Source organism: Falco punctatus (assembly GCF_963210335.1).
Source record: "Falco punctatus genome assembly, chromosome: 4".
In the NCBI taxonomy this organism is placed as follows: Eukaryota; Metazoa; Chordata; class Aves; order Falconiformes; family Falconidae; genus Falco; species Falco punctatus.
In genome coordinates, this window is record NC_137583.1 from 112,061,884 (window position 1) to 112,086,754 (window position 24,871).

General features: G+C 39.9%; 1 protein-coding gene across 1 annotated transcript in view; it reads right to left on the reverse strand.

Moving 5' to 3' along the window:
- DNAH11 (dynein axonemal heavy chain 11) overlaps window positions 1–24,871 on the reverse strand; it is a gene marked incomplete at its 5' end in the record, with an annotated part of 158,358 nt that overhangs the window by 102,021 nt on the left and 31,466 nt on the right. The window contains 23 exon segments of the mRNA XM_080383229.1: window positions 376–388; window positions 392–423; window positions 426–635; window positions 2,646–2,814; window positions 2,818–2,847; window positions 2,971–3,065; window positions 3,068–3,092; window positions 5,975–6,239; window positions 9,297–9,532; window positions 9,601–9,679; window positions 10,322–10,455; window positions 10,457–10,471; window positions 10,588–10,744; window positions 11,527–11,567; window positions 11,569–11,588; window positions 11,591–11,616; window positions 11,618–11,685; window positions 16,455–16,547; window positions 18,201–18,293; window positions 18,297–18,327; window positions 19,436–19,502; window positions 20,656–20,901; window positions 21,741–21,849. Of these exon segments, the coding sequence (XP_080239355.1) occupies window positions 376–388; window positions 392–423; window positions 426–635; window positions 2,646–2,814; window positions 2,818–2,847; window positions 2,971–3,065; window positions 3,068–3,092; window positions 5,975–6,239; window positions 9,297–9,532; window positions 9,601–9,679; window positions 10,322–10,455; window positions 10,457–10,471; window positions 10,588–10,744; window positions 11,527–11,567; window positions 11,569–11,588; window positions 11,591–11,616; window positions 11,618–11,685; window positions 16,455–16,547; window positions 18,201–18,293; window positions 18,297–18,327; window positions 19,436–19,502; window positions 20,656–20,901; window positions 21,741–21,849 (2,254 nt within the window).

The following is a 24,871-nucleotide window of genomic DNA, read 5'->3' on the forward strand; positions in this document are numbered from 1 at the left end:
GTGAACACCTGATACAGCAAAATGAGTGCATTTCATATACTAACAACCTATTTCTATTTCGGTTACAGGAGAGTATGTCATTAGTCTTAATAATATGGGTGAAATATGGAAGTTTTCATGGGTCTGAGGAGAGAATAATTTGCCCTTTGAAGCAGATGAATCGGCATTGTTTGGGCTTTCTGCCTGCCAGCATCCTGCCCTGCCTCCAGTCTTTCCACAGGCATCAGTGTTCTGCACCCACATCTCATTGCAGCAAAACACAGAAAACTGCAAGAATTTGGTCTCTAACACCATCTCTGAATTCTGGCATTGACCATTTCTGACTGAGAAATATGCCTACAGGAATAGGCCTTAGTAAGAACACATGTTACTTGCCATCTTTCCATTCTCAGGTTGCATGGTGTACAAAACCAAAAACCAAACAGCTGTCGGAACTTTTGGATTAAAGTCATTCCAAACAGGCTTTTTTTTTTTTTTTCCATGTTCACATACATGTGATGCAGAACTTTCAGCACCTGAAGAGGAGGAACAGGCAGCATGGGAGTGACACAATTTTGATACAATAGGCATCTTTTGTCTTTTTTTCCTGAACTGGGTCTCTGACTGCAAATCCCTGCACTCAGTCAACAGTTCACCTTGATTTACTCACACCTCTGTGCTAGTCTAGTCCCAAATTTCCGTTAAGCCTAAGGATAGGAAAGGAGACTCCTGTTCTGGAACAGCTGTACTCTGCAGACGATTTTAATAGAAAGTGTTAAATGGGGAATAAAATCCATGCAGCTGCCAACATTTAGTAGCAGAAATGGGCAAGCGTTACCATTAGAAGTATTTGTCTAGTGTTTTGGCAATATATTCCACTATTTCTGTCTAGAAGCCGAATTAACCCATCCTGCTTTTCCTTCCAGAACAAAGTATTACTCAGTCTATCTGTCAAATTGAATGCTCATTACTTGGTGTCACGATTAATTTTCCTTTGGGACATGCGAACAACACATAAAATGCAGAACTTGCATACAACTTTTGAGCTTTGCCCTTGTACATCAGGTGGCTGGCTGGCCTGAACTGCATATTATTACACTGCAGCCTAAGGCGAAGGCAATAGGTAGAATGTTTTCTGCAAGAACCATGGAAATTTCTTTGCTGCGTAAGACAGAACACGTGCTGCATAGCTAGGCAGGTGCCTTCCTCCTTCCAGTCCTCACATTTCCGATCATAACACAGTGACACACTGCCAGTAGCTCTTCCAGCTGAAGAACCTACCACACAAGGGATACTCCGTGAGCACCATTCCTCTCCTGTTGCCCTACTTATTACAGAGACACAGTTATTAACAAAAAATTCTCCCCCCCTCCATGTTCCTTTAACAGGAAAAATAGGACTTACACCTCCTCAGCAGATTTGCATCAGCTGAGCTCATGTTGCATCAAGCAACATTGTTTGTCTCCCGGAAAATGGAAAGAGAATTGGCTTAAATTAACAAATGCATTTACCTCAACAATTAAGAACAAATCCTATTCTGCTGGAGAACCACACAGTCCAGTGGGATTGTGCCAACCCAGGGATACAGAACACATCGCAATTTTGCCATCACTTTAGCAGAGTGAATTCCACACTCAGAACAGTTGTGCAGCTATAATTTGGTAAAATACAAAATCAGTCCACTAAAGTAATACATCTCTTCTAAAGAAATAATTCTGTGAGCCACAGAACAAAAACGGCTTGGCTGCTTACAGATTTCTGTCTTAGCAAAGAGCATCCACATTGATTTTCTAAAGTCGAACAGGAACACGCCCATGTTCCTCAGCGCTCATCTTCGGATTCACCCAGTTAGCAGGAATCAAAGTTAGCAGGCTGATTGCAAAGTTCATAATGCCCCAAGGTATAGCATGTTGTCTTTCACCATTCTGTCAGGATAATGGAACAAGGTAAGAGAAGAGCAGAAAATCCTTTATAAATCCTGAGATCAGTCACATTTAACTAACCCAGTTATTTCAGTTTCCAACATACCTTAACAAAGGTAAGGAGTGTGCTGTCGCATACAGCAAATGTGGATGTTCCTTGAAGGAGGGTGGGAATATACTTTCTAGTAGTGCTAACAGGCACACCTTTTATTTGGTCCAGCATTTCTGTTTCACCTTTTCAACCTGTCTGTAATTCAAACTAAATCTAGTGTTTAAATTTAGCTTACTGACTACTAATCCTTATAACTATACATGCATACATACATGTACATGCATGTTTTTAATGCGTATAAGCACAATGTGCAGTATACTATATGGAAATACCAGAACACACAAAATCCATATGTAGCCGTGCACATTCCAAAGCCGTGCTTTCTGATTTATATGTTTTTGCTCCCTTACTCTTTTTTCCTCCCTATAAATAATCACCAATGATTAATTTGCTACCAAGTACAAATGCTGGGTACCGAACACAAACAAACATGTTTGTCACTGTAGACAGCTTTTTTGAACAGGATACGTTTCCTTACGGGCATATTTGTCATACTGAGGAGTATTACTGCCATAACAAAATGCCTTTGAAATACCGAGACACTGAGGACACCTTATCAATACTGTAACATACTCAAAAATAACCTTCATGTCTAATACAACCCATTTGCAATTATTTTGATTGAAATTCTTAAGGGGAGCAATTAAAGGCAATGAATTCTTTTACTTTGAGAATAAAGCTCTGTTCGGGCTGAGAGTGAAGCTCCAGGGTAGATTGTTTAACCATCTGTTCAAATTTCAGGTTCCTCTTCCTCGGAACATCCAGAGCTGGAAACAGGTCACTGATCAGACCCCTGGAAAATCAGGATATATCACCTGTCACTATTTTAAGCAACTGAAGTCTCTTCAGGCTTGCATAAGCACCGGGAAAAGGATAGTAAACTACAATTCACGAGAGCATTAAATCCTTCTCCTTTTAAGATTCTGTTTTTATTCAAAGGCAAAACACCAGATGCACCTCCTTAGATGCTTTAAACGAAGATTTTACCTGATCTTCAGGTCTGTTCTTGTCTCCTCGTTTCAGTGAGCCGGCAACTACCAAAACTGACTTGAAGCACAAAGTCCCTGCTCACAATGGTCCTGTGAAAACATTTTAACTAGTCATGTTAGCACAGAAAATAAAAGTGGTAGTGTTACAGAGAAAACATTCAGTTTACACATAGAGTAAAATGACACTTTTTTTATTCCCTTGTCGTCTTGCACTGGCTTTAGACCAGTAAAGAAAAAACAAAAAAGGGCGAAATGTATATATCTATCTAATTTTTCATATTCTACCACTTCATTCCCTATTTTTAAATGATAAAATTTGCACCATCAAGTATTATTGTATTCATTGCAACCATACCTCTATGATGAAACAAGGCAAGCAAAAGGCTGCCAAGCTTCTCCTAACTTGACTTGATGCTAGCAATGCTTCTCTGTTTCCAAAAGAGAAGACTGGACAGACTGCAAATATATTTTGCACCCAGCTCCAACACCAACGTTAAAGAAAGAAAGAAACAGCGAAGTCAGCCTAGAAGAAAAGCCTAGAAACATTTGGTCAGTGAAGGGCAGAGAAAAAGCTCGTAACCTCCCCCAGGCCCTGCCGGTGGGAAGGCAGATATCCAGCACAGAAGGCACAAGTTCTCCATCACACATACGCTCTTCAGTCCCTCTTCCTCCTTTTTCCAGAGCTGTGTAAAAGCTCACCTCTTTCCCCCTCCTTCTTTGGTAACACACAAATAGGAGGAGTTTGAACCATTTTTGAGATTTAAACAATTTGAACAGCACCCCAATAAAACTTGAAGCGGTCTGTCATGAAGTTACAGCTCTCTAAACATAAGGTTGCACCTACGCTTAAATGTGTTCTTGCAGCTCACAGAGATACCAGAGGGTTAATTCCGGCATAACCAGCAGTGGGACCAGCAGCTATAAGAGCAGCTGGCTCAGTATGGATAACCAGCTCCTCCCTGGCCTCTGTGCTGCTGCAGCCAGGAGTTACACAGCCACCATCTCTCCACCTCAGCCTGCATCACCCCCCTTGTGATGCTCTACAGTTTCCTCGGGGTGTGCACACCACCCCTCCCTCCCTTCCAAAAATCTCTCTGGGGGTGTAACCACCCTGCTGTCAGCACCCAAACTGGCCACCAGTCAGGCAGGATTTGAGAACATTTGCTGCAACCACACCTAAAACTTCAATATAAATACAGCCTACTTAGTATTATCACCCAAACAAAAAAGAAAGAAAAAAGAAAAAAAGGAAAAAACCGCCACCAAAACAGTAGCAAACTCACAATTTAACAGTTTTTAAAGTTGACATATTACTATCCTCTTCCATGACAGTGACACTATAATTGTGAATCAAATGCACTAAATAGATCACAAAGAATTAAAAATAAGAAGCCATTTTCAACATCAGAACAGTTCACCATCAGTAAGAAAAATGGCCGTTATTTTCTAAGGTACTAAAGATGCTGAGTGTCTGCAATGAAAACAAATCTCCACATTTTAGAAATGGTACACCTAGGCAAAGAAGTGAAACATAGAGCTGATTAGGAAAATAGGAAATTTAGGAATATGCTGGGCTTTTGCTTAGATTTAGGAAAGATTTCATCTTTTTTTTTTTTCCCCAAATTTTTTATTGGTTTGCTGTCTGATGGGCTGTTGAAGAGCAAGCTATGCATCTTTACACCAGCCTGCTGTGCTGATTATCCAGTGTACAAGGACTTTAAGACATCCAGACTATTTGCCATGGTATGACAGGACCACAAGTCCCTTCCTTCACAGCATAAGCACTGGAAGCCCTGACAACCCTGTTCTGAAGGAGTTTTCATAGCCTAGGAACCTCATGCCCCAAAGGTATGTTGAAAGTCCTGAAAGCCCCAACACTGGACCATTATTTTCAGAGCTCTCTGAATTGCTGTACATTTTCTGCAGCAGCCCACAATTTTTGTCAAAGGGATTTGATTTCTCCCATTTCCATTAAAAGTAAAACAAGTAGGATTTTAAAAGTAAACAAACAAGAACACTCTGCCTTCAAATTATGTTGTTATTATTACTATTAATAATATTGAAGTGGCAAACAATGCTATAAATGATTTTCCTGAATTCAGAAAATGACTCCAGGACAAAGTAATCGTTAGAGTTGAGGAATCCCTGTTCTAGTAAAGCAGACAATATCTTAAGAGATAGGATGTTTAAAATAATTCTCTCTAGGTACATTGCAAGGTTGTGTCAGGAAAAATTGGCACTGAGAGATAATTTCAAAATTATGCAGGTGTGAAAACAGTTGCTTTTGCTTTCATGATGGCCCTACTTGTTAGAGTTTACATCTTAAGGTTGAAGCGTTCTCCAAGATCTTGTTCCACTAATAAAATGAATATTAAGAATGTCTTGTGAAAGTTTATACAGTGTGAAATGAGTAAATAGCACATATACAGGGAGGGAATCATAAGCCTTCCAAGTTTTACAAGTTGGACATTTTAAAGATAACTATTCTGAATATTAATTATTTCCAGTAGAATAATTATTTAGCAATGCTTTATTTCTACTTTTTAAACATATCTCCACTGTATTTACTGGGAAAAGTTTAGAGAAATATTCACCGAAATAGATCACATTATTTGTTTTTCAGAATATTTCCTACTTTGCTATAAGGTTTTTGTCTTCTCTAACAGGTAGTTTTATAAGAAATACAGGTATTACACAACAGTACCATGTAGTTCAGCCATCCTGGGTATGAAGCAGTAATATACAATTTTTTAATGCGGAATTAACGCATTACCAATGTCCCAAGATCAGAGGGAAGGGCGCTTTCTTGTAAATTTGTATCAATTTAATAAGGATGGACATATGATTTAAAGTGCCTTCAAAATGAAAGACCACGTACATTAAAAAAAAACTTATTATCATAAAACATCCAGCCTTCACGAGTATGTGTTAACTAACACTTATCAAACCCAGAAGCCCAAAGAGATGCTCACTGATTCAGAAAGTTCCCTGCAGAGAGTGTACACAATGAACTTCCTGGCTAACAGACACGCGTCAATAAACCCTCCAGCAACCAACATAATTTCAGAGATCAATTCAACATCAGGGATACCTGTGGCACAGGGTCCAAGGAAGAAAACAAACCCCATAATCCAAATACACAGATTAGTATTTAAACATGGTAAGGGTAAGTCACTTGAATCAAATGACTGATGTGTGCAAACATTTTTAAAAACAGAGCTCAAGAGAGTCACAATTAAGAGTGCCAGTCAAAGCTAACAAGGACCTTATTTCAAAGTAAAAAGGAGCTAATTAGGCACTGTTGATTGTTAGCATTCAGTAACATTGCTGCACACAAAGAAGGCAGCTGAGAAACACAAGGCTTGTAGGACAGGTACTACCCAACCTTGGTGCAGGCACAGTCTGCAGCAGCGTCACTTGCCACCACCGACCAGAGGACACCGTCGGCAGCTGTACTGGGTCTGCATGTCAAGCGCAGTGCCATGCCACCGCTAAAACGCCATCGTTTTTTAAAGGACTTCGATCTTTGGAAGGCTTTAATGCTTTTACATGAAGCTATGGTTGGTTTGGGAGATTTTGCTGTTTGTTTCTTTTTTTTAAATATAACTGTTAGTTCAAACTTTCAGAATAAAGCCACAGCCATTTTAACGATACCCGAAAAATCTCCAATTCAAAAAGTAACACAAAGCAACAATGCAAAGGCTAAACAATTCCCTCATTAAAAATCACTACTTAAGTTACATAGTAACCTGAATTTTATGTTCAGGTCAGCTACGAACCAGCAAATTTGTGCCTCAGAGCACTTTTCTTACTACTGACAAATACAAAGATTTCTTTTGTTCCCCATTCATATTTAAATATGACAAAATTAAGACCAGTGGTTTAGTCCAGCAGTATATTTCTGACAGAAATCAATAACATACAGTCAAGAAAAAGGGTAAGCACCCTTCTGTTGAACAATATTAAAGGAAACTGTTCCCTAAAGCATTTCTTCATAAGCCCAAACAGAGGCTGCTATATGCATTGCAGTTAATTATAAAAAATTGTATGCTCTTCTACCTACCATAACCAATACCCTTCTTACAGATACAATAACTGCTTGCACAAGAAATATCAAGGTAGTAGTATTTAATAGATCTTCTCTCCCTTGTGAGATTTTATTAGGTGGCAAACATGTGGAGTCAATGCTTTACCAGTCACCTCCTGCCTTTCCCGTGCGCCGTACGATGGCTAGGAGCTACTACCGACATCTGCTGCAGGGCTGTATTCCAGAGTCCCGAACACAGCAATTCACAGGTTAATTCCAAAGGCTTTTTATTTTACATGACAACCAAGTCAAGGTAACGCTTCAGCTCTATGTAGCGAGTATATTTTGAAAATGTAAAAAAAGCAACCAAGACCGAAAGGAAACCAGAACAGAGAGCACATCAAATAAAGCATTAATTCAACTTTATCTTTCAGTAGAGAAATTGTTAATTAATATTATTTCATATCCCTTCCTTTTTTCTTCCCAAATAAAAAAAAAAAAGGAACAACAAAACTAATGAAACTAACAAAAATAAATCACATACATTTTCCATCCTCTTGTAGTCCACTGACAGAGAAAATGCCTGGTAGCAACACAGAGTGATCCCTCCTGCTTTTTTCTCAAATTCCACGCCTAGCTGGTTGCAGAAGACGTGGCCGCCAGAGCAGGTGACCGCCAGAAAGCAGAACGGGTGGCAGCCACGCCGCACCGACACGGGCGGATGGGCTCCCCGCCACCCCATCCTCCTCTGAGCAAGTTCTGAACCGAGGGGCTGCCCGACAGCTTTGGTGCTTACCAACCCTGCTTTGCCTTGAAGAGTTCTTAGATGGCAATTGACGACAAGGCTTCACAAAGCAATAGCCAAGTTGTGAAATATTAAAAAAAGAACTTAAGGGGAAGCGGGATGCATCTCTCAGGGTCTCCCTCCAATGTTTGCTAAGACCCAACTAATACAGTCTTATTCAGCAACAGTCTTTGCAGAGGCACGCAAATTCAGATCCTAACCTCCTCCTTATAAACAGACGCTACTTACTGCTTGTTACAAATGGTTGCAATTTAGGCTCAAAGAACAAGAAAGCTCACTGCTGCTGTTGCCCCAGCCTACCATCTGAAGCAGGACACCTGGCTGGCGAGGGGATGAGGTGTGCCTGAGAAAACAGCTTTCTAACTTTATCAGACTGTGTGTCTTCCCGCAGTAAAATCACGAAGGAGTATGGGTGTCAGGAATTCCATGGCTAAAGCAGAAATAATCAAATACACCAAAACCTTGATGTATTTTTAATACAGAAGAAAGTAGTACCTGTGTTTCAACTTGCTCACAGAAGCAACAGCGATGCCTGGTTCTGCTCTAAGTTTCTATCTTTAAAAAACCAAAGGGATTTACTGCTCAGAGCAGCAGATCCCAGACAGCATGTCTATACCTGCGCCTCCCCAGACAGCCTGGCAATGCCTGGCTTGCCCCATTGAACTTCAATATGTTGAGAAATGGAATCACAGAATCTTTTTTTTTTCTCAAGTTTTGATTAAATCAGTGAAAAGTGTTCATGCAAGAGCAAGGATTTCAAGTGACAACTTTTTTTTCAAGCAAGCCCTGCACCATTTAAGTCAAAGACCATTACCACGTAGTCCACAGTGCATCTCCAACATTTTGTCAGGATAAATTGGCATCATTTTACCACCCATCATGCCAGAGTAACCGCTTGTGGAATTAATTCACTCTCCGAAACACCACTTTGATACAAACTCACCGCGCACGGCAGGCAAAATACAGATCTTTCAATTCAAAACTTTCTTCCTTGAAATATTAATGTTAAGATATAAAGTATAAGTATGTACTTCAAGAAAAAGATAATGGACTGTCCTGCAGTGTCCAAAAGTAAATGATTTTTTATGCTGTGCACTATACTTTTCACAGCTTCTCAACAATTACATATTGAGTATCTTACTAGGTTAAAGTATGCGGTTTCATTTTCAACTGGTAGTTATGAAACATCTACGAACACTTGCATGCCCGCACCCTTGGAAGGCTGTGATAGCTACAGGCTTGTCAAATGGTCATTTTGCTAGGTTAAGCCAGCTGTGAGGATTCCCGTTTACCACAAAACTGTGAATATTTTTGCACATATTTTAGGCACATTCTATGTGTTCACAGGTACCTTAAAATTTTTAGATTTAAAAAAGGCAAGATTTTCATTTGATCTCCCCTGCCATTATGGTGTACAGGCAGGTACAACGCAAATATTATTTTTTTTCACAGAAATTCTGACGCAAAAAGAAACTGCATTTCATGGCACAGCAAGATGAATAACATTAGGTGGGATATGTACTCTAGATGTAGACTTGATATATTAGTATACAATAAAAGTATACTATAGCATGCTTGCCTGAACAGAACTCTGAGGTTTTCAGATAATTCTGTCCGACCTGCATATCCTGGGTTCATGCTAATAAATCTTCCAGCTGACGACTTCCATCTAATGTTTTCACCAAAGAATAAAAACATCTGTTACAAGAAAGATAACGCTCAGAAAAACTTTACAGTCGCATTAGATGTGAACAACTGCATCATACAAGGCCAGCCATCAGGGTCAGATGACAAGGGTGCATCTGGGCTTGGATCCCATCTCTCACGACGGCCAAAAGCAAATACCTAGGAAAGTTTACCAGAGCTGAGCAAACAGAGGCACTACCTTGGCGGGCAGCAGTGTTTAGTGATCTGTGGCTCCTCCGGCCAGCACTGAACTTAAAAGGAAAAGACTGAAAGACTGGACTGAGCAACAAAGAATGCATATGGCTGAAGTATGTCGATAGGAGGAATTATCATTTGAAACGTAGGATAAATGAGACTGGTAGGGATTTGGTGCATTTGAAAAGGCCAGAAGACAACACTGAGTAAAGGAAGCGGAGGAAGGAGAACATGGGACAGGGGAAACACAAGGCATGCCTCAAAAGCACCGAGAAACCCTGGAACTCCTGGGAGTCTCTTTCTTGCAAAGCTGGATCCTGCCAAACTTCTCACCCACATGATGCAATGATTTCACATGGTGGGACTTGAACAGTATCAGAGTTTCCACTGCAAAGCTTTAATTGAATTCCTGTAGTTCACTCGCTTTTATTGCTACATTTTGAAGAGAAAGTTATTGTAAGGTAGTATATTACACAGGTGATGTAGTGTTACCATCTACTCTCTCACCGCATTTATAAAGGGTTGCAGAGGAACTTTGGGAAGAAGATTTTACTGGTTTAGTATTTAAGCCTGCAAAGGACAATAAAGAAGTACTGCTAAAATAACCACTTCTTTTTCTTGTTCCTAATAGCATCACGAATAGAATTTACCTGTACTGCCACCACTGACAGAACTTCCACTGAGATGCAATGGAATTCATCAAAGCATCCCCAAGCTCCTGTCCGGACCAAAACTTTTTTAGATATTCCCTACAGACTAAAATCAAAAGTGGAAGTTTTGATGGTTTTTCTTGAAAGTGACAATTTCCAGTGTGTGCCATACCAAAAAGAAACTAAACAACAACTTCCACACTGCTTAGTAGAACATCTCACCTTGTAATCCATCTGCTCAGAACAGCAGGAGACATATGCCATCACCCCAAGGGCACGGCCCTGATCTGTGGTGGTCTCTGTTCTACCTGTGCCAGCTGGTTCCGCAGGAGCACCGCTCACTGTGAGGCGGGGAGACTGGGCTACAGTAACGTACCACCGTAACATCAGAAACGTGATTGTTAGCATTGCTAGGGACACGTACAATGGCAGGAGGTTTCATGGGTGATTTATTCTGAGTCTCTCCTCTCATCATAATTTAATGTCCTAAACCACAAGTTTACCTTATTCATCCAAAATCATGATGTGACACTACCTGGAAAACACTTATTTCAGATATGAAAACCAGCCACGTCAACATTTTTTAGCAAGAAGGATTATCTTACCAGTGGCCACACAGGACAGGAATCAGGAGGCTGTAGCTGCTGCTTTGCCTGTTTCAAGGACTTGAGCCCCAGAACTGTCCCCTCCTGCTGAGGGTCAGTAAGCACTAAGCCAGCCAGGGTTGCTTTGGATCACCGACGTTGACAAGAAATTCCCTTCTGGAGCCAAAACATCTCCAGGAAAAAAAAAGCTTCATTGTATGTAGTGTGGAAAAAAAAGTACTGGTTTGGACTTTACACACACACAAAAAAAATTTTGCTGAAAACTCCTGATTAACCTTAGTATAGATCCACACATATTCTTCTTCAGACTAGACATGGAATATAAACATGAAGTTATGCAAGAAATATTTCAGTTATTTTAAAAGTAATAGACATTAAAATCATACCATTACTTAAGTATGCACACCTACATGCATACACATGCTCAAAGATATTGTCTTAATAACCTTATAAAATACATACGAGGTATGAAAGAACACTGAATTTCTATAAAACATTTAACTTTTTATTCAGTGAAACCAATAAAGCAGACACTGTTATTAGCAACAGTCATTACCTGTCAGTCAAAGGTGTAATAACTAGCCGAGGGGTATTTCCTCAAGTTCTCGTAAAAGTATGAAACTGAGCATCGTAAATGTTGGTAAAAATGTTTCTGGGCATCATCCCATCTGTGGTATAGCTGTGACAGCCAAGCCAAAGCGTGGGAATTGGTGACCTCAAAGGCCATCGCAGAGCCATTACACCAGGTAGGAGCTATTCAGATAAAAGAAACGTGACCTATCACGAAAGCTACAGCTGTCATCAGTAAGTCTCACACCTCATGCCTAGCCACTTGTGACTAATAACTACTACAACCAATTATAAAGAATTAGATGCGTCTCGAGGCATTTGTGTTTTTATACAGATGCAAGTGTAACAGAAGATCTTTTTAATAGAGCTGTTACAGCAGAACACTTTGTCGCTTCCAAAGCCAAGACCTCTCCTTACAAACAACGCAGTCTTTGCATGACAGCAGACGTTACTTCGCCCAGACTGAGTTTCATTTTACTCCTCAAGCCTTGTTTCTTCTTGTCTTAATGCTATCTTAGAAACCTGTTTTCTTTCTGAGCCCTGTGTGGTCACAGGGAAAACGAGATTCTTCCCTGCTTCAGTGCCCATCCATGAACCGCCCTGTGCATTCACCCCAGTAGCACGTGCCAGCCGCCTCGGTTCTACCTGCACCCAGTTACACACAGGCTGAGCACTCTGGGTTAAATAAACAGTCAAAATTGCAATTGTATGCACTTGCAGAGTCACCACAGGAGAGGAGTGCCTTGCTCTATAGGTGCACATGCATGCCTCTACGGGGAGAGGAAAACACGCTGTGAACGACCGAAGGCAAAATAAGTAAAGACGTTTGAGAAAAATCCTCAGAATGCCCAAGCATTGCCTGCACTCCGTTTTGTGATCTGAAAGTTAAGGAAATATCTTGCTGCTCACAGAAAACCCGCTACAAGTTTGAAAGGTTCCCAGAAGTAAGGTAAAAGTTGACACCTGACTTTTTTTTTTTTTTTCAGGTGACTTTTATATTCAGAAGGCAGTAGCCCATAAAAACGCAGGCACGGCACACAGATCTGAAGCAGGCTGTCCTCATGACTATACCTACTCCACCTCCAGCATCCTGGTGCCCACGTGCAGATCCAAACTTGGCTTAAGTACTATTAATACCCATAAAAACCGCAACAACTATGCATGCAAAATATACCTGACCCAAACATACACCTTCTGAGCTACACAGCTTGCTAATACATCTCTAGCATGAAGATCTACGGCACAAACATGATTTTCTGTTGCTCACCCGGGGAAATTTCTCTGGGCAGCACGGTGATAATGGCACTTAGCCAAGTGACCCGAAAAGATTTAGGTAACCTCCGAGTCCAGACAGATCCCAGTACCATCCACCGTTATTGCCACTAGAAATTAGTTCTGCCTACTTCATGAATTAAATCACCACCAAAACTGGCTTGTATGTACAGATTTACTGATACTAAACATGAGATGCCAGAAGAAATCCTGGTTTAAACACATCTGAACCACCTCCAAAACAACAATCCAGCTGAGCACAAGTACTGAAGGTGGTCAGCTAGACAGGGTAGGAGGAATAGATGGATAAGATGATGTGCATGAAGTGTAAATTTTGTGGTTACAATCTCCATAGTGATATGCAACAGCCTCTTTATAAATTGTACTAGTTGCATGAGAACATTTATTGACAAACTGAAAACAGACTGTAGGAAAGATCAGTGACTTATGTTTTAAAAATAGGCAAAGCAACGAAGGAAAGATCACAAAATAATGTACGAATGATTATACAGAGTTACGTAGTAGAAAGACTCTAAGGAATTTTTCAGGTTTCATACTAATAAGAAAAAAATCCATACACAGCTACTGCATGTAATTCTAAGGAGGCAAACACAACTAACTTTAATAGAAAAACACTATTTACTGGGTAGCTGCTGTGAGACAATGATGCTTGTACATTTTTTAATACACTATGGCTTTAAAATGGGAGGGAGAATTAGTGAGACCTTAAACCCTACACTTTCTGCGTTAATTTATATAAAACACAAAACCACCTACGAGTGCTGCTTTTACTGAGAGTTTAAGGCCCAGAAGGTAATACCCCATGCAAATGTTGCTTGATAATCACATTCTAAGCCCTAATAGATTCTGAAAATGCCTACAAAAATAAAACCAGCAGGCAATTTCACCACGTTTCCGATTTTTCTCTATCATATCATGAAGGATATACCAACAGCAACATTCTGACTGAAATTGTCAAATATCCTGAAATATCTCTGGCATCTTCCTTTAAACACACCCAAAGCTCTCCTCCTTTATGGCAGTGAGCTGCTATCTGCAGAGAGGTCCAGATAATCTTTCCTCGTCCACTCTGTACCGCAGAACCAGTCCAAGGTCCCCACCACAGGTCACCCCACCGGGGAGCAGCAGCAGCGCAGGACAGCGCGCTCTGCTCTGCTGGCACAGCCCGAGTGGACCACGCAGAGGTTCACCATGGACCAGTCCCTGCCTTCCACAGAAGCTCGCAGAGATGGTTTAAAAACAAACCACCCCAAAAAGAACATAAAAAGCCCTGGAGCTGGGTATCCTGGGAACACACGGCACAATTTACCACAAATACATCAGCCCAAAGTTACTAAACAAACAAAAAAATCCAACCCAACAAAACCAAACCCCCTAAAAACCATGCTAGCTCTTTTATCAAAATATTTAATAGTCATGAACTAGACTGAAATTTGGCTAACCCTTTACTTCACCTTTTTATTTATACATCTGTCATTCTGTAGCCAGAAGTTCTGCATTTAAAACCGTACACAGTATGGAATGTTTCTTTTGTTTGAAGTCTGCTACCTAATAGCTTCAGGTAGTGCCTGTTAGCTCTTGTAGTATGAGAAACAGCAAACAAAGATTAATCTTTATCCACCTTCTCTATTACGGGGATAACCTTAGACACCTTTATCAGATTTCCACCCCCACTTTGAGGTCTCTTCCCAATTTTGCATGTCCCTTTGGCAGATTTTTCTAGGTTGGAAAAGAAAACCAAAGCAACTTAAAATTTTCAAAAAGCGAATATTGAAGAGAAGGTGGAGGTAAACAAGGGCAAAACAAAAATCAAATGGCAGAAGGTACCCTTCTGAAGTGGGACTAAACCTAATAATATTAGAAGTAAACTGTTCAGTTTGACACAAACAAGCCCAACAGTTTTGGCTTCCTTAGGCAAATATATGGATATTTGTATACATACTGGTTGCATACTTTATTCTTGCCACGCTATCATGAGTGATGTTTGGCAGTATTTTTGCTTTTACCTTTCAGCCCGGTTCAGAATAATCCCACAGAAAACCCAGAAATTAAGAAGTGACAAAACCGCCCATGAGATAACAGAAATGGAAGTAAAAAGCATTTTTTTTTTGGTAGATGCTAATAGCACTTCATTTACTACAGGATTAAAATTATTAAAAATGCCACTCCTTTCTTTTTAACGAGACCATTTTCACATGTATTTACTTGCGCCGAATTAAACAAAAAGAAAATATTCAGACCCGCTTCTTGTGGCAATCCTCCAGGGCTGATGCCAAGCCCTCGCCCAGCCTGACAAATGGCATTTCTACACCTGAAACCCACCAGGTTTGTGAACCAGTAAGTGCCACCTGGGCTGGGTAGACCAAAACGCCACTGTTCCCTCTGCTTCCCTTCACAGGCCGCTATGGCCTCCATGACGCAGAGGCACCCTGGTTTATCTACCATTGCCTTGAGGTGTTGCAACCAAGACTCCACTTTTTGAGGACAAAACCCCAAACACGCATACATTTGTGCAGGTAACATAAATGGTACATTTTATACTAACAATACAGGAGTCTCGTCTCATTAATCTTCACAAAGGATTTTCTTTTACATCAACATTGCTTACAAACTTGAAAGTGAGAGTGGGTTGTTTTCTTCCACTTTCCCTCTCCGACTGCCTGCCCCTTCAGTAGGGTTTAGCTCAGAGGAGCCCTCCCCAGCCCCCCAGACATCAGACCTTGGTTTGTTTTCCACATTCACTTGACTTGGACACACAGGCATACTGTCTTAGAGCTCCAAATATGAAAGTCTGAAGGTTTTCTGTTCACAGACACGGAGTAAACACAGACAATACGCTTTCCTACGTTTCTGCACTCAAACGTAGCTGTATCTTGGAGAAACTATCTCCAAGAGGCAAGCCGCATACATTTGCCCATTCAGTCTGGGGCCTCCCTGCTGAGACAATCAATCATTAGAACCACATGCAACATTGATTTTATGCAATGTGAATGCTTATCCATTCAGCACTGTTCCGAGAACAATGAGTTATTGTCTCAGAAGCTGCTGATCTGTTCTTTCTGACCTGCCAGTACCCAGTTAGCACACACAGTGGCTGGCCAATTAGCAAATGGGAGACTCCAAACCAGCTAAAACCCTGCTCAGCTGACAGGGGATGCAGGAGGGAGCTGGAGGTCTGCAGAGGTGTGTGCTAAAGGGTAAGAGAGCAAGGCATCTGAAAGTGTAATGGAAGATGAAATCAAAGGGCAGAAGAAGAGAGGAGGTATGAGAAATGCAACAGTCAACCACAGACTTCATCAGTTCCGTGGCTTTTAGTACATTTTTTTTTTTTTTTTTTTTGCATTTCTCCTAAACACTTAACTTTCTACACTTCTTTTAAAAAAACCCACCAAAATCATCACATACAAGGAGCAGGTAGACAATTTGATAAATTATTAGTTTATTACACAGTTTTGGGCCAGAAAATGCTTTGAAATTTGGAAAAAATAGTTGTAAGGTTTTTCAATTATTATTTTTTATAAATTTACATTTTTAAAGCAGCAGTTCATGCCATTGAAATGGTCTATTTAATCTACATCCCAAAGAGTGCAACATCTGTGAAGGAAATTTCATATAACATACCTGGCCACTGCATCCACACTCATGGAACAGAACAAACTCCTTTTCTCTGCTGTACACCTCGAGGGAAACATTTATACATTCTGCTATATTCTCCTGAAATTTAAGACCAGCAACATTGTAAAAAGCTTGGCAAGATAATGGGCTACCTGTACCCCAAAATACCACGTGTATAAGGAAACAATTTACCTTAGATTTGTGTTAATCACACATATCTCTATTAAAGTGGATGACTACCATGCTAACATTTGCTATACATAGTAAGATTTGGTGGTTCAACAAAGTTTAACCTATTTCTTGGCAACTAACTGGATAAGGTGAAGTCTTTGCACTAATCTTACAACTGTGTTTCTTATTCTAATGTTTTCAGCACACGGTGTTTCAATTGACCTTAGCAAGGAAATGCACTGAAGCATTTATGTTTTAAAGACAATAAACAAATTAAACCCCATTTTCCCCCCACAGTATTAGAACACTTATGCCAATCAAAGAAATAAGAAGGGTCCTTCTGATCTCCCTTAGGGTGCAGACTGACACGGCAACACTACCTGACCGTTGCACAATCACTACACAGAGGTTTTTATGGGAAAAGCTGGGGGCAAATGGTCACAGATACAGTCAGTAGAGTTATTTTTGCTGTTGTCGGTTGTTAGAAGAGTCTGAAGGCCAAAGATGGCTTGGTATAAAACTGAAAAGTCTTGAAATTGTTATTAATTATGGCTAATGCTTATTTAACAAATTGTTGATTCAGGTCTAAATGCCGTGTGTTACCACACACCTCTCCAAAGGCCATGGAGTCTGAAGATCACCGTCCACCCACCAGCATGCTGAGCCTGACAACTACAACAGAAGGTTTGTTTGGCTGCTCTTTTTACATGTAGCGTATAGCGACGAGCAGGCGAAACAAATGACTGAGATTTAGTTATGTGAAGAAGCTATGGGAGTCTACAATCATGTCTGAGAAGACTCCGTGTTGTTCAAGCCTCACAAGTCCCTCATCCTCTTGGAAAGTATCCGTTCTTCTGTTACACATCACTTCCCTTCAAAAAAGGCTTTTCCCGAGACACACCAGTAACACTAGCACTCCAGAGAATTAATGGCTGTGGCTGGATAGTCAGTGAGGCCAGGAGTATCATCTGGCATGTAGATAACGTAGTATAAAGCTTCTGAAATACATCAAAGTGCCTGTGCTTTTATACAAATTGGTCTCAAAGTGTCACAAAACCTAGCAGATCATTGTTCAAGGGGGCAAAACAGAAGGACAGCTACAAAAACATTCCTCGTTCAATGGTCAGCCGCTCAGTCGGTAACAGCCTAACAGAGACCATAGATCTTTCAGCCTTACTTATCACCACTATGCATAGCATGCCTGAAATTCAATCAATCCGTGCCAGAAGAATAGACTTGATGATCTCACTGACCTTTTCCATTTCTAATTCCTGCAAACCTACAATCCAAAAATCCAAACAACTGCAAATTGCATGCGGCTAAATTTCCAGCAAGAGACAGCACAGGATTTGTAACACTTCTCAGAATGATGGTTTCATCTCTCCCTTGCTGAACACCTTGTACTTGACCTAGCTGGGTGGCAAACATTTACTACCTTCCTTACACAAAATGTTCCTATTTGCAAAGCAAATGAACACTCAGAAACAAAGGTGCAGTTCTATGATACTATCGCCTAACACAGCTGGAAAACTTGCCTTTCTGTAGACAAAATGAAGTACATTAATACAAAAAGAGGCTCACCTGTTTTGGCCATGTCCCTTTTGAAAGGATGTCTAGCACATCTGCTGAAGAAACAAAATAAAAGTGAGGAAAAGCTATGTGCTTGGTTTCTAGCTATTCAGCCAGAGCTTTTTCACAAAGGGAAAGTCTGAAAATAAGACGGGTTTTAATGACATTAGCCTTTAATCACCCTAAAGCCAAAAATACCCTCCCAGTTATGTAAAAAATCAGACCAAACAGTAAACTAGACCAATATAATTCACTTTTGATTTAAAATAATAATGATGAATATGGCTGTAAGGAACAGAGAAGATAGCAAGCCTTACGTGTTTCCTTTCCAGAAACCAAAAGGGAACATGTTCTTTTTACTTACTCAGACCAAGGAACCCAAGAGAATGGAATTGTGCCCGAAAGGTCCCTGAAAAGGTAAGTTTGGCTAAGTGGAAACTCCCCTTCAACTTTCCAAAGAGTCCAGCCTTAGAAAATAAAGGACAAGAACAGAATTCCTTACTTGAGAAACCAGTCTAATGGGACAGCAAAGTAACCACTTCTTTAAAGATGCACATACATTATGTATGAAGGATAACAAACAGGAGAACAAATGCTGGTATTGACACAAAAAGTATTAAGAATCAAAATACTCAAGTACATGCCTATCTGGAAAGGAAAAACACACATTAATTTGCGTGACTGATGCACTTCAGCTATTTGCTTGGTATTTCTCATAACAAAAGTGACATCTCAAAAAAATAGGTTTGTGTTTTGGGTGGTTTTTAACTTCCTGTCACAACTTTTTCCAAGGAGAAACAGGCTGTGACTCCAAACATCGCTGCCTGTACAGGCAGGCAGAGTGAGTATCAGTGGGAAGTTCAAGGCAGACCTTTAATGTGTTGACGCAGAACCTTTGCTGTACACATGAAAGCAAAGAAAGCTGTAAGCATGAAAAAAAGACTCCCAGCTCCCAGGTTGCAGATGGGGAGAAAATGAATTTAATACAAATTGAACACATTTTTAAGCCCTTTGACAATTTTACATGATGCAATACATGAATAGTGAACCTCAAAAATCATCAATGCCTCAAATGTAATCAATCATCTAAAAAGCAGCAAAAATCCAAAATGCCAAATAGAAACAAATGACAGAAATACCATCAGATCTCACACCTAAACAAAAAGCAAATATGAGCTGACAACTCTCATTTCCTGACTTCCAGAACTACGCTTTAGAACAACTCATAATCATACTGGAAATTTTACCTGTGCTGTAAAGCTTCAAAATTTTCATACACCTCTGGCTTGGTTGTAGCTTCCATCACGTTTTTGGCTTTTCTGTGTCAGTCACCAACTCCTGTACAGAAGTGCAAGGAAGTGGGTTTTTTTCTACTTTATACTGTTTACTATACTGGGACAACAAAAGCACTGGGAAAAAGAGCTGGAAGAAGGCACCTCATCAGATTTTAGCTTCCATTTCTTAAATGGAAAAAGAAAAGTGTTTTGACAGTGTTTAGACTGAACAGGAAGGAAATGGAAAAGGAACAGAGAGAACTGTGCTGGAGGAAAGCAGATACAACTGATTATACTATTAGAACTCTTCTAACAAGATAAAAATGACAGATTGTAACAGAAGCATTAAGTTGTACAATAATTCTGCTCGTGCCACATAAGCCCAATGCCTTTTTCAACACGTACTGAGAAGAAACGTCGCATGTTAAAAGCTGTGAACAATTTCACTGCTCTTAACAGGGTTCTCAACTCATACAAAAGGTGTGAATATAGATTATTATTTTTTTTTGGCATACAGTTTGACATACTGCTGCCCACAGTTTAAATTGCAGTTTTAAAAAATTAGAAATGTATTTGAAATTTTATATGTAGAACCTCCCTACAGAACTGTATCTTAGCGCTTCACAATTGTACGTAAGAAGAAATTCCCCTGACATACCCGGATTGAATTACAGGTACATCAATAACACACAAGTTGTTCTCTTCACTAAGCAAGGGTTCAGTGACTTTTCTTGGTCAGAATGAAAAATTAAGGCACGATATTTTGTGCAAGTTCAAATGTTTAGCTTGATTGCTGTAATTACCTTTGGCCAATAATAGAGGATATACTTGTATTTCAACTACTGTTGTCCTAAATGCGATGGAGTTTGGCAGCAGGGATTTCAGAAACTCAGAAGTATCATAGCTCTATGTGACTCCAGGAGGTTAAAAAGCTAACAAGGAGTAAATAAAAGAAATAAAGTTAAGCAAAGGAACAACCTGCAGAACTTTGTCACAAATCATGGTTGATTTTAATAATAAAGAATGCAAAATCCACTTCTGATATTCCCCCAAGTAAGCCTGAGACTCTAATAATAACATTACTTCAGTGGGTTAGAAATAAGCCTAGCAAAGAAATACTCAAACTAAACTGCCCATATGGTATCATTTAGAAAAATATCTGTCTAAATACCCACTCTAAGTAATTCAAATGCAAGATATAAATGGACACAAAACACTAATTCTACTAACTTTGAAGTCTCTGTTCATTTCAACAAATCTGTTTGCATCTTCAGGCAGCTGGCTTCTGATGTCTTCAGAGCCAGTGAAAATACTTCCTAGATGTGACCACATGTGTTGAACTTCCACCCAAGTGGAAATGACAGAATCTGCCATGTTTAATTTATTTTGCCAACTTTTCACTTGTTCAATGAAATATACCACATATTTACTTTTCAGAATTGTTTACAGCTGAATCCAGAAAAAAAAAAACCAGTGAAAATCAGCACTAAAAGAATTTATCAAACAGAGGAAGGAGAGCTAGTAAGAGTTTAACAAATTCTCCTGTAACTTGTTATTATTGTATATCATAACAGAAGGCATCCTTAACCACTGCAAATGGACAGCATATTATTAAATTATTTTTTTTAAAAATGTAAGAAAATATAAGCTTAGAAAGCTGTAATTTTGTTTAACTCCTACATGGAGACAGGATATTTTTTTTAGAATATATGTAGTTACATAGCATACCTATAATTTTTCAGGACTAACATCTGGAGAAAACACAACTACACAGCAAGACTCAGGAAAAAGGTTTTAATAACCAAGTGTATCAAGGGAGTGAATAATATTGATATACTAATAGTATTTTCATTAATTAAGTCCTTACTTGGTTGTTATCTAAAGTTTCAAGCAGCTCTTAATCTGAATTTTATTAAAGGAGCTTCGTTCCTGTGACACTCTTCATATGAAAATTCCATGGCAGCTCACGTGTTTGGCTGATTTCTGGCAAAATCTGGGAACAGGAGGAGTAGTAATTACGTCCGTCTGTATATATTACATTTCACATTTTGAGTTGAGAATTTTAATTAAATTATATCTAATATCTAATGCACGCTTTAGATGGTAAACTACACCACAGACAAGAAGTTAGTTTCACTAGGCTCTGAATTTTGCTCCCTAGGTTAAGTCACGTGAAAATATAATTTCCTGAAACAAAACTAAATCAAAAAAATAGTTTGTTACATACCATTCTGAAAAAACAGAAGGAAAAAATGGGCACCTCTCGCCTTCTCAGTACCCAGCTCTTTGACAGGATTTTCAACTATACTTTGGACTTCATCTGCCTTATGAAGCGAGAGTCCCAGAAGGTCTGTCAAGGCAGAACTTTCTGCTACCAACAGCCTGACCTATAAGGCAAAGGGACAGTAGAGAGAAAAATAAGTAAACGAATAAGAAAAATCAGACATAAGCATATAAACAAAGTGTTCAAATGAAATCCAAGTAAAAACCAACAGAGTAAGTCATATGCACTCTAGATACTAGATATACCTTCAGAGTTGCACCCAAACTGAATTTAGTCAGCCTAGATGAAATACTTCTTGATGCTGTTATTGTTTTGGGGTTTTTTTCTCTTGTACTGTGACATACTGTGTACCATAACACTAAAAGACAAGTTTATTTGCACTGCTGCCATCAAAGTTGATGTAAACTACAGACACAGTATTTGCACACTAGAAATCCTGGGGAGGGGTGGGAGTATTTGCCATAATTTGTTACTGCTTTGTAATATATTATTTAAAATCAAAACCTTAAAATTTTGATCAAGGCTTTGAGAAGGTGACAGTCGACCATTTTTTTCAATTTTTGTTTAAAACCTCAAAATTTTTGTGCTAGGCCTGTTTAGGAGCCTTTTTCATTAAAAATAACATAAAACATGCTTTTCTTAAAACTGCATGTAAAATTGCTTGGTATATTTGAGAATAAACATGCTGTTATGCTCACTCACTTCTGTGTTTTTATTTCAGCTTTCCAGTTTTCTTCATTTAAAAATTATTTGTAATTGAACTTCAATATTTTTTTTCAAAATGGTTAAGAAAGTTTTTATTCAAATTTTGAAAATCAACAACTGGTCTGTCATACCTTAGAAACCACTGGGATTCTTTATGAGAAATTGAAATTACTTTTTATTTTATTATTCATACAAACTTATTTCTTTTTCCAGCTATATGATTGACAGTTGAGTAAAGCATATAAATCTCTACCCCTTTGGGCACTTCCCTTTTTTTTTTGTTTTTTGTCTGTTTGTTTGTTTTTTGTTTTTCCTTCCATCTACTGTCAGGTCAACAGTGTCCCTATACATTAACTCTTAAAAAATGTACTAGCAGGCTAATGTTTCAGGTGGCCTATCTTTCTTCTTACCTTCCATTTCCCTCTGCCCATCATTTCTTCTGTTCACTATTAAGAAACAATCTCTTTTGCTCTCCAGGAAAGTTTCCAGCCACTTTGCTCGGTTTACTTATAAATATTTAATGGAAATTATTACTGGGAATTATTCCCCTGTCCCAGACCAGGCAGGGAATCTTTCAAGCTTAGTGCTGTTTCCAGGCTCAGCAGGGAGACAGCCAGGCACAGAAGAGCCCTCTAACATAGCAAGCCAGGTCTCCTTCAGAGAATCGGTCCTTTTGTCTGAGCAGAGACTAAAAATTCAGTTCTCAACCCGTGAGACGCCTCTGTCTGAAACTTAAATCTGTGCTTCCCTTACACGTTGAATAGCTGGCAGCTGTGGCTCTACCACACGCCTGACAGCACTGCTGCATCTATCTGCAGAGCATGAAAATCCGTCGCCAAGGTCCCTGGCTGAACACTTACTCCTGTCCCATTCACAACCTGGGACCAGTGTGTGTTTTTGCAGCTTCAATATTGCTCTCCACAATGACATCAGATTCTTCACCTTTCACCCCAAGCCTCTACGTACATCGCAGGAAGAGACCTTTTTTATCCAAAGACCATGCTTCCGAAGGAACAGGATTAAAATAATCGCAATAATTACTTCCCATTAACAGCCACCTTGATAACTTTAAGAACAATGTGGATAGTTTGTCAGAAAGCTCTGCTTCCCTGCTTCACGTGCAGATGCGTGGGACAGCAGTGGTTAGCACAAGACTAGGGAAGACGTTATTGTGGTCATTTGTTTATGTGGCAGACAAAGCAAAGGCTCTGGAAATGTACTTTCCAGTATGTCACTCAAAGTAATGGAACCGTGCTAACACTGCATTTACACAGTGATTTTATGACTCCGGTTGGATCAGTGCCAGATGCTCTGATGATTTAAGTCTATTTTTCTTATTATTTCACTGCAGATAAAAGCACCCATAAATTTCATACACTCAAAACCACCGCTCAGAGGGGTAACGGAGACTCACACCCACCAGAGCGTGATGAACATGACACAAGCGATCAGCTCGCGGACAGCGATCAGCACGCTCTCCCTTCCAGGACCTGGCACATGTACCACAGCGCATGACGCACAGTAACGAGCATGCGGCTATCTCAACCCTCCCCTTGCTTTTGCCACCCCTATCACAGCCTGGCCACACTTAGTATGAGAACTGACCAGGTGGAGCCTGGAACTTTGAAGCAATTCAAGCCAAGACACCTGCTGTAAAGTCTGATTCTTCTCTTAAAGCACTACTGATTGCGCATGCAATCAAACTTATTTATTCCTGAACAAGAAGAAACTTGATACCCATTAGATTCAAGATTTCCATCCTTCCATACTCCCTTGCTATACAACCTATGAACCACAGCTATTCCTCTAGCGTCCTGCAAATAGTCTGGGGGCTTTATTACCATTTTTGCTTCATACGTCCCTTGTCCCATTGGAACTATCTTCCGCAGGGATACCGTCAACAAAACATTGCAAATACTTCAAGGAAAGAAAGTTCCTTCCCTTTAAAAATGAGCACCTTTGCTGCAATTCCCAGCACTCTGGAGCTATGCCCAAGAGCAGAGCAGACAAACCTCTGCAGATTCCACCTGTCTCTAAAAATAATGGCTTTCATCTGGTGGGACCTGTCATAAATCCCCACCCTCTTTATTCTGTCACAAACTGCCTCAATTCAAAGAAGCGACAGCACGGTTTTACCATATACCTCCGCAGGGACTGGAAACTCACCCAGGAAAATAAAGTTTTAAAGGACCCCCCCCCCCAAAACAAAACACGTTCCAGAACATTCAGTTTGGAGATGAGTAACAAATCCACTGAAACATCAAAGTGGGTGGGAAGAGTGAGGAAGGGGTGGCACCAAGACAGATAAATTGCAGAAAGAGACAGCTATGGAACCTGCCTTGGCAAACCCTCTGAGCTGCAGATCCATCTGTTCCTCATTAATCTGCCTCCGCTGGATTTCAGTCCAACCACCAATGCTG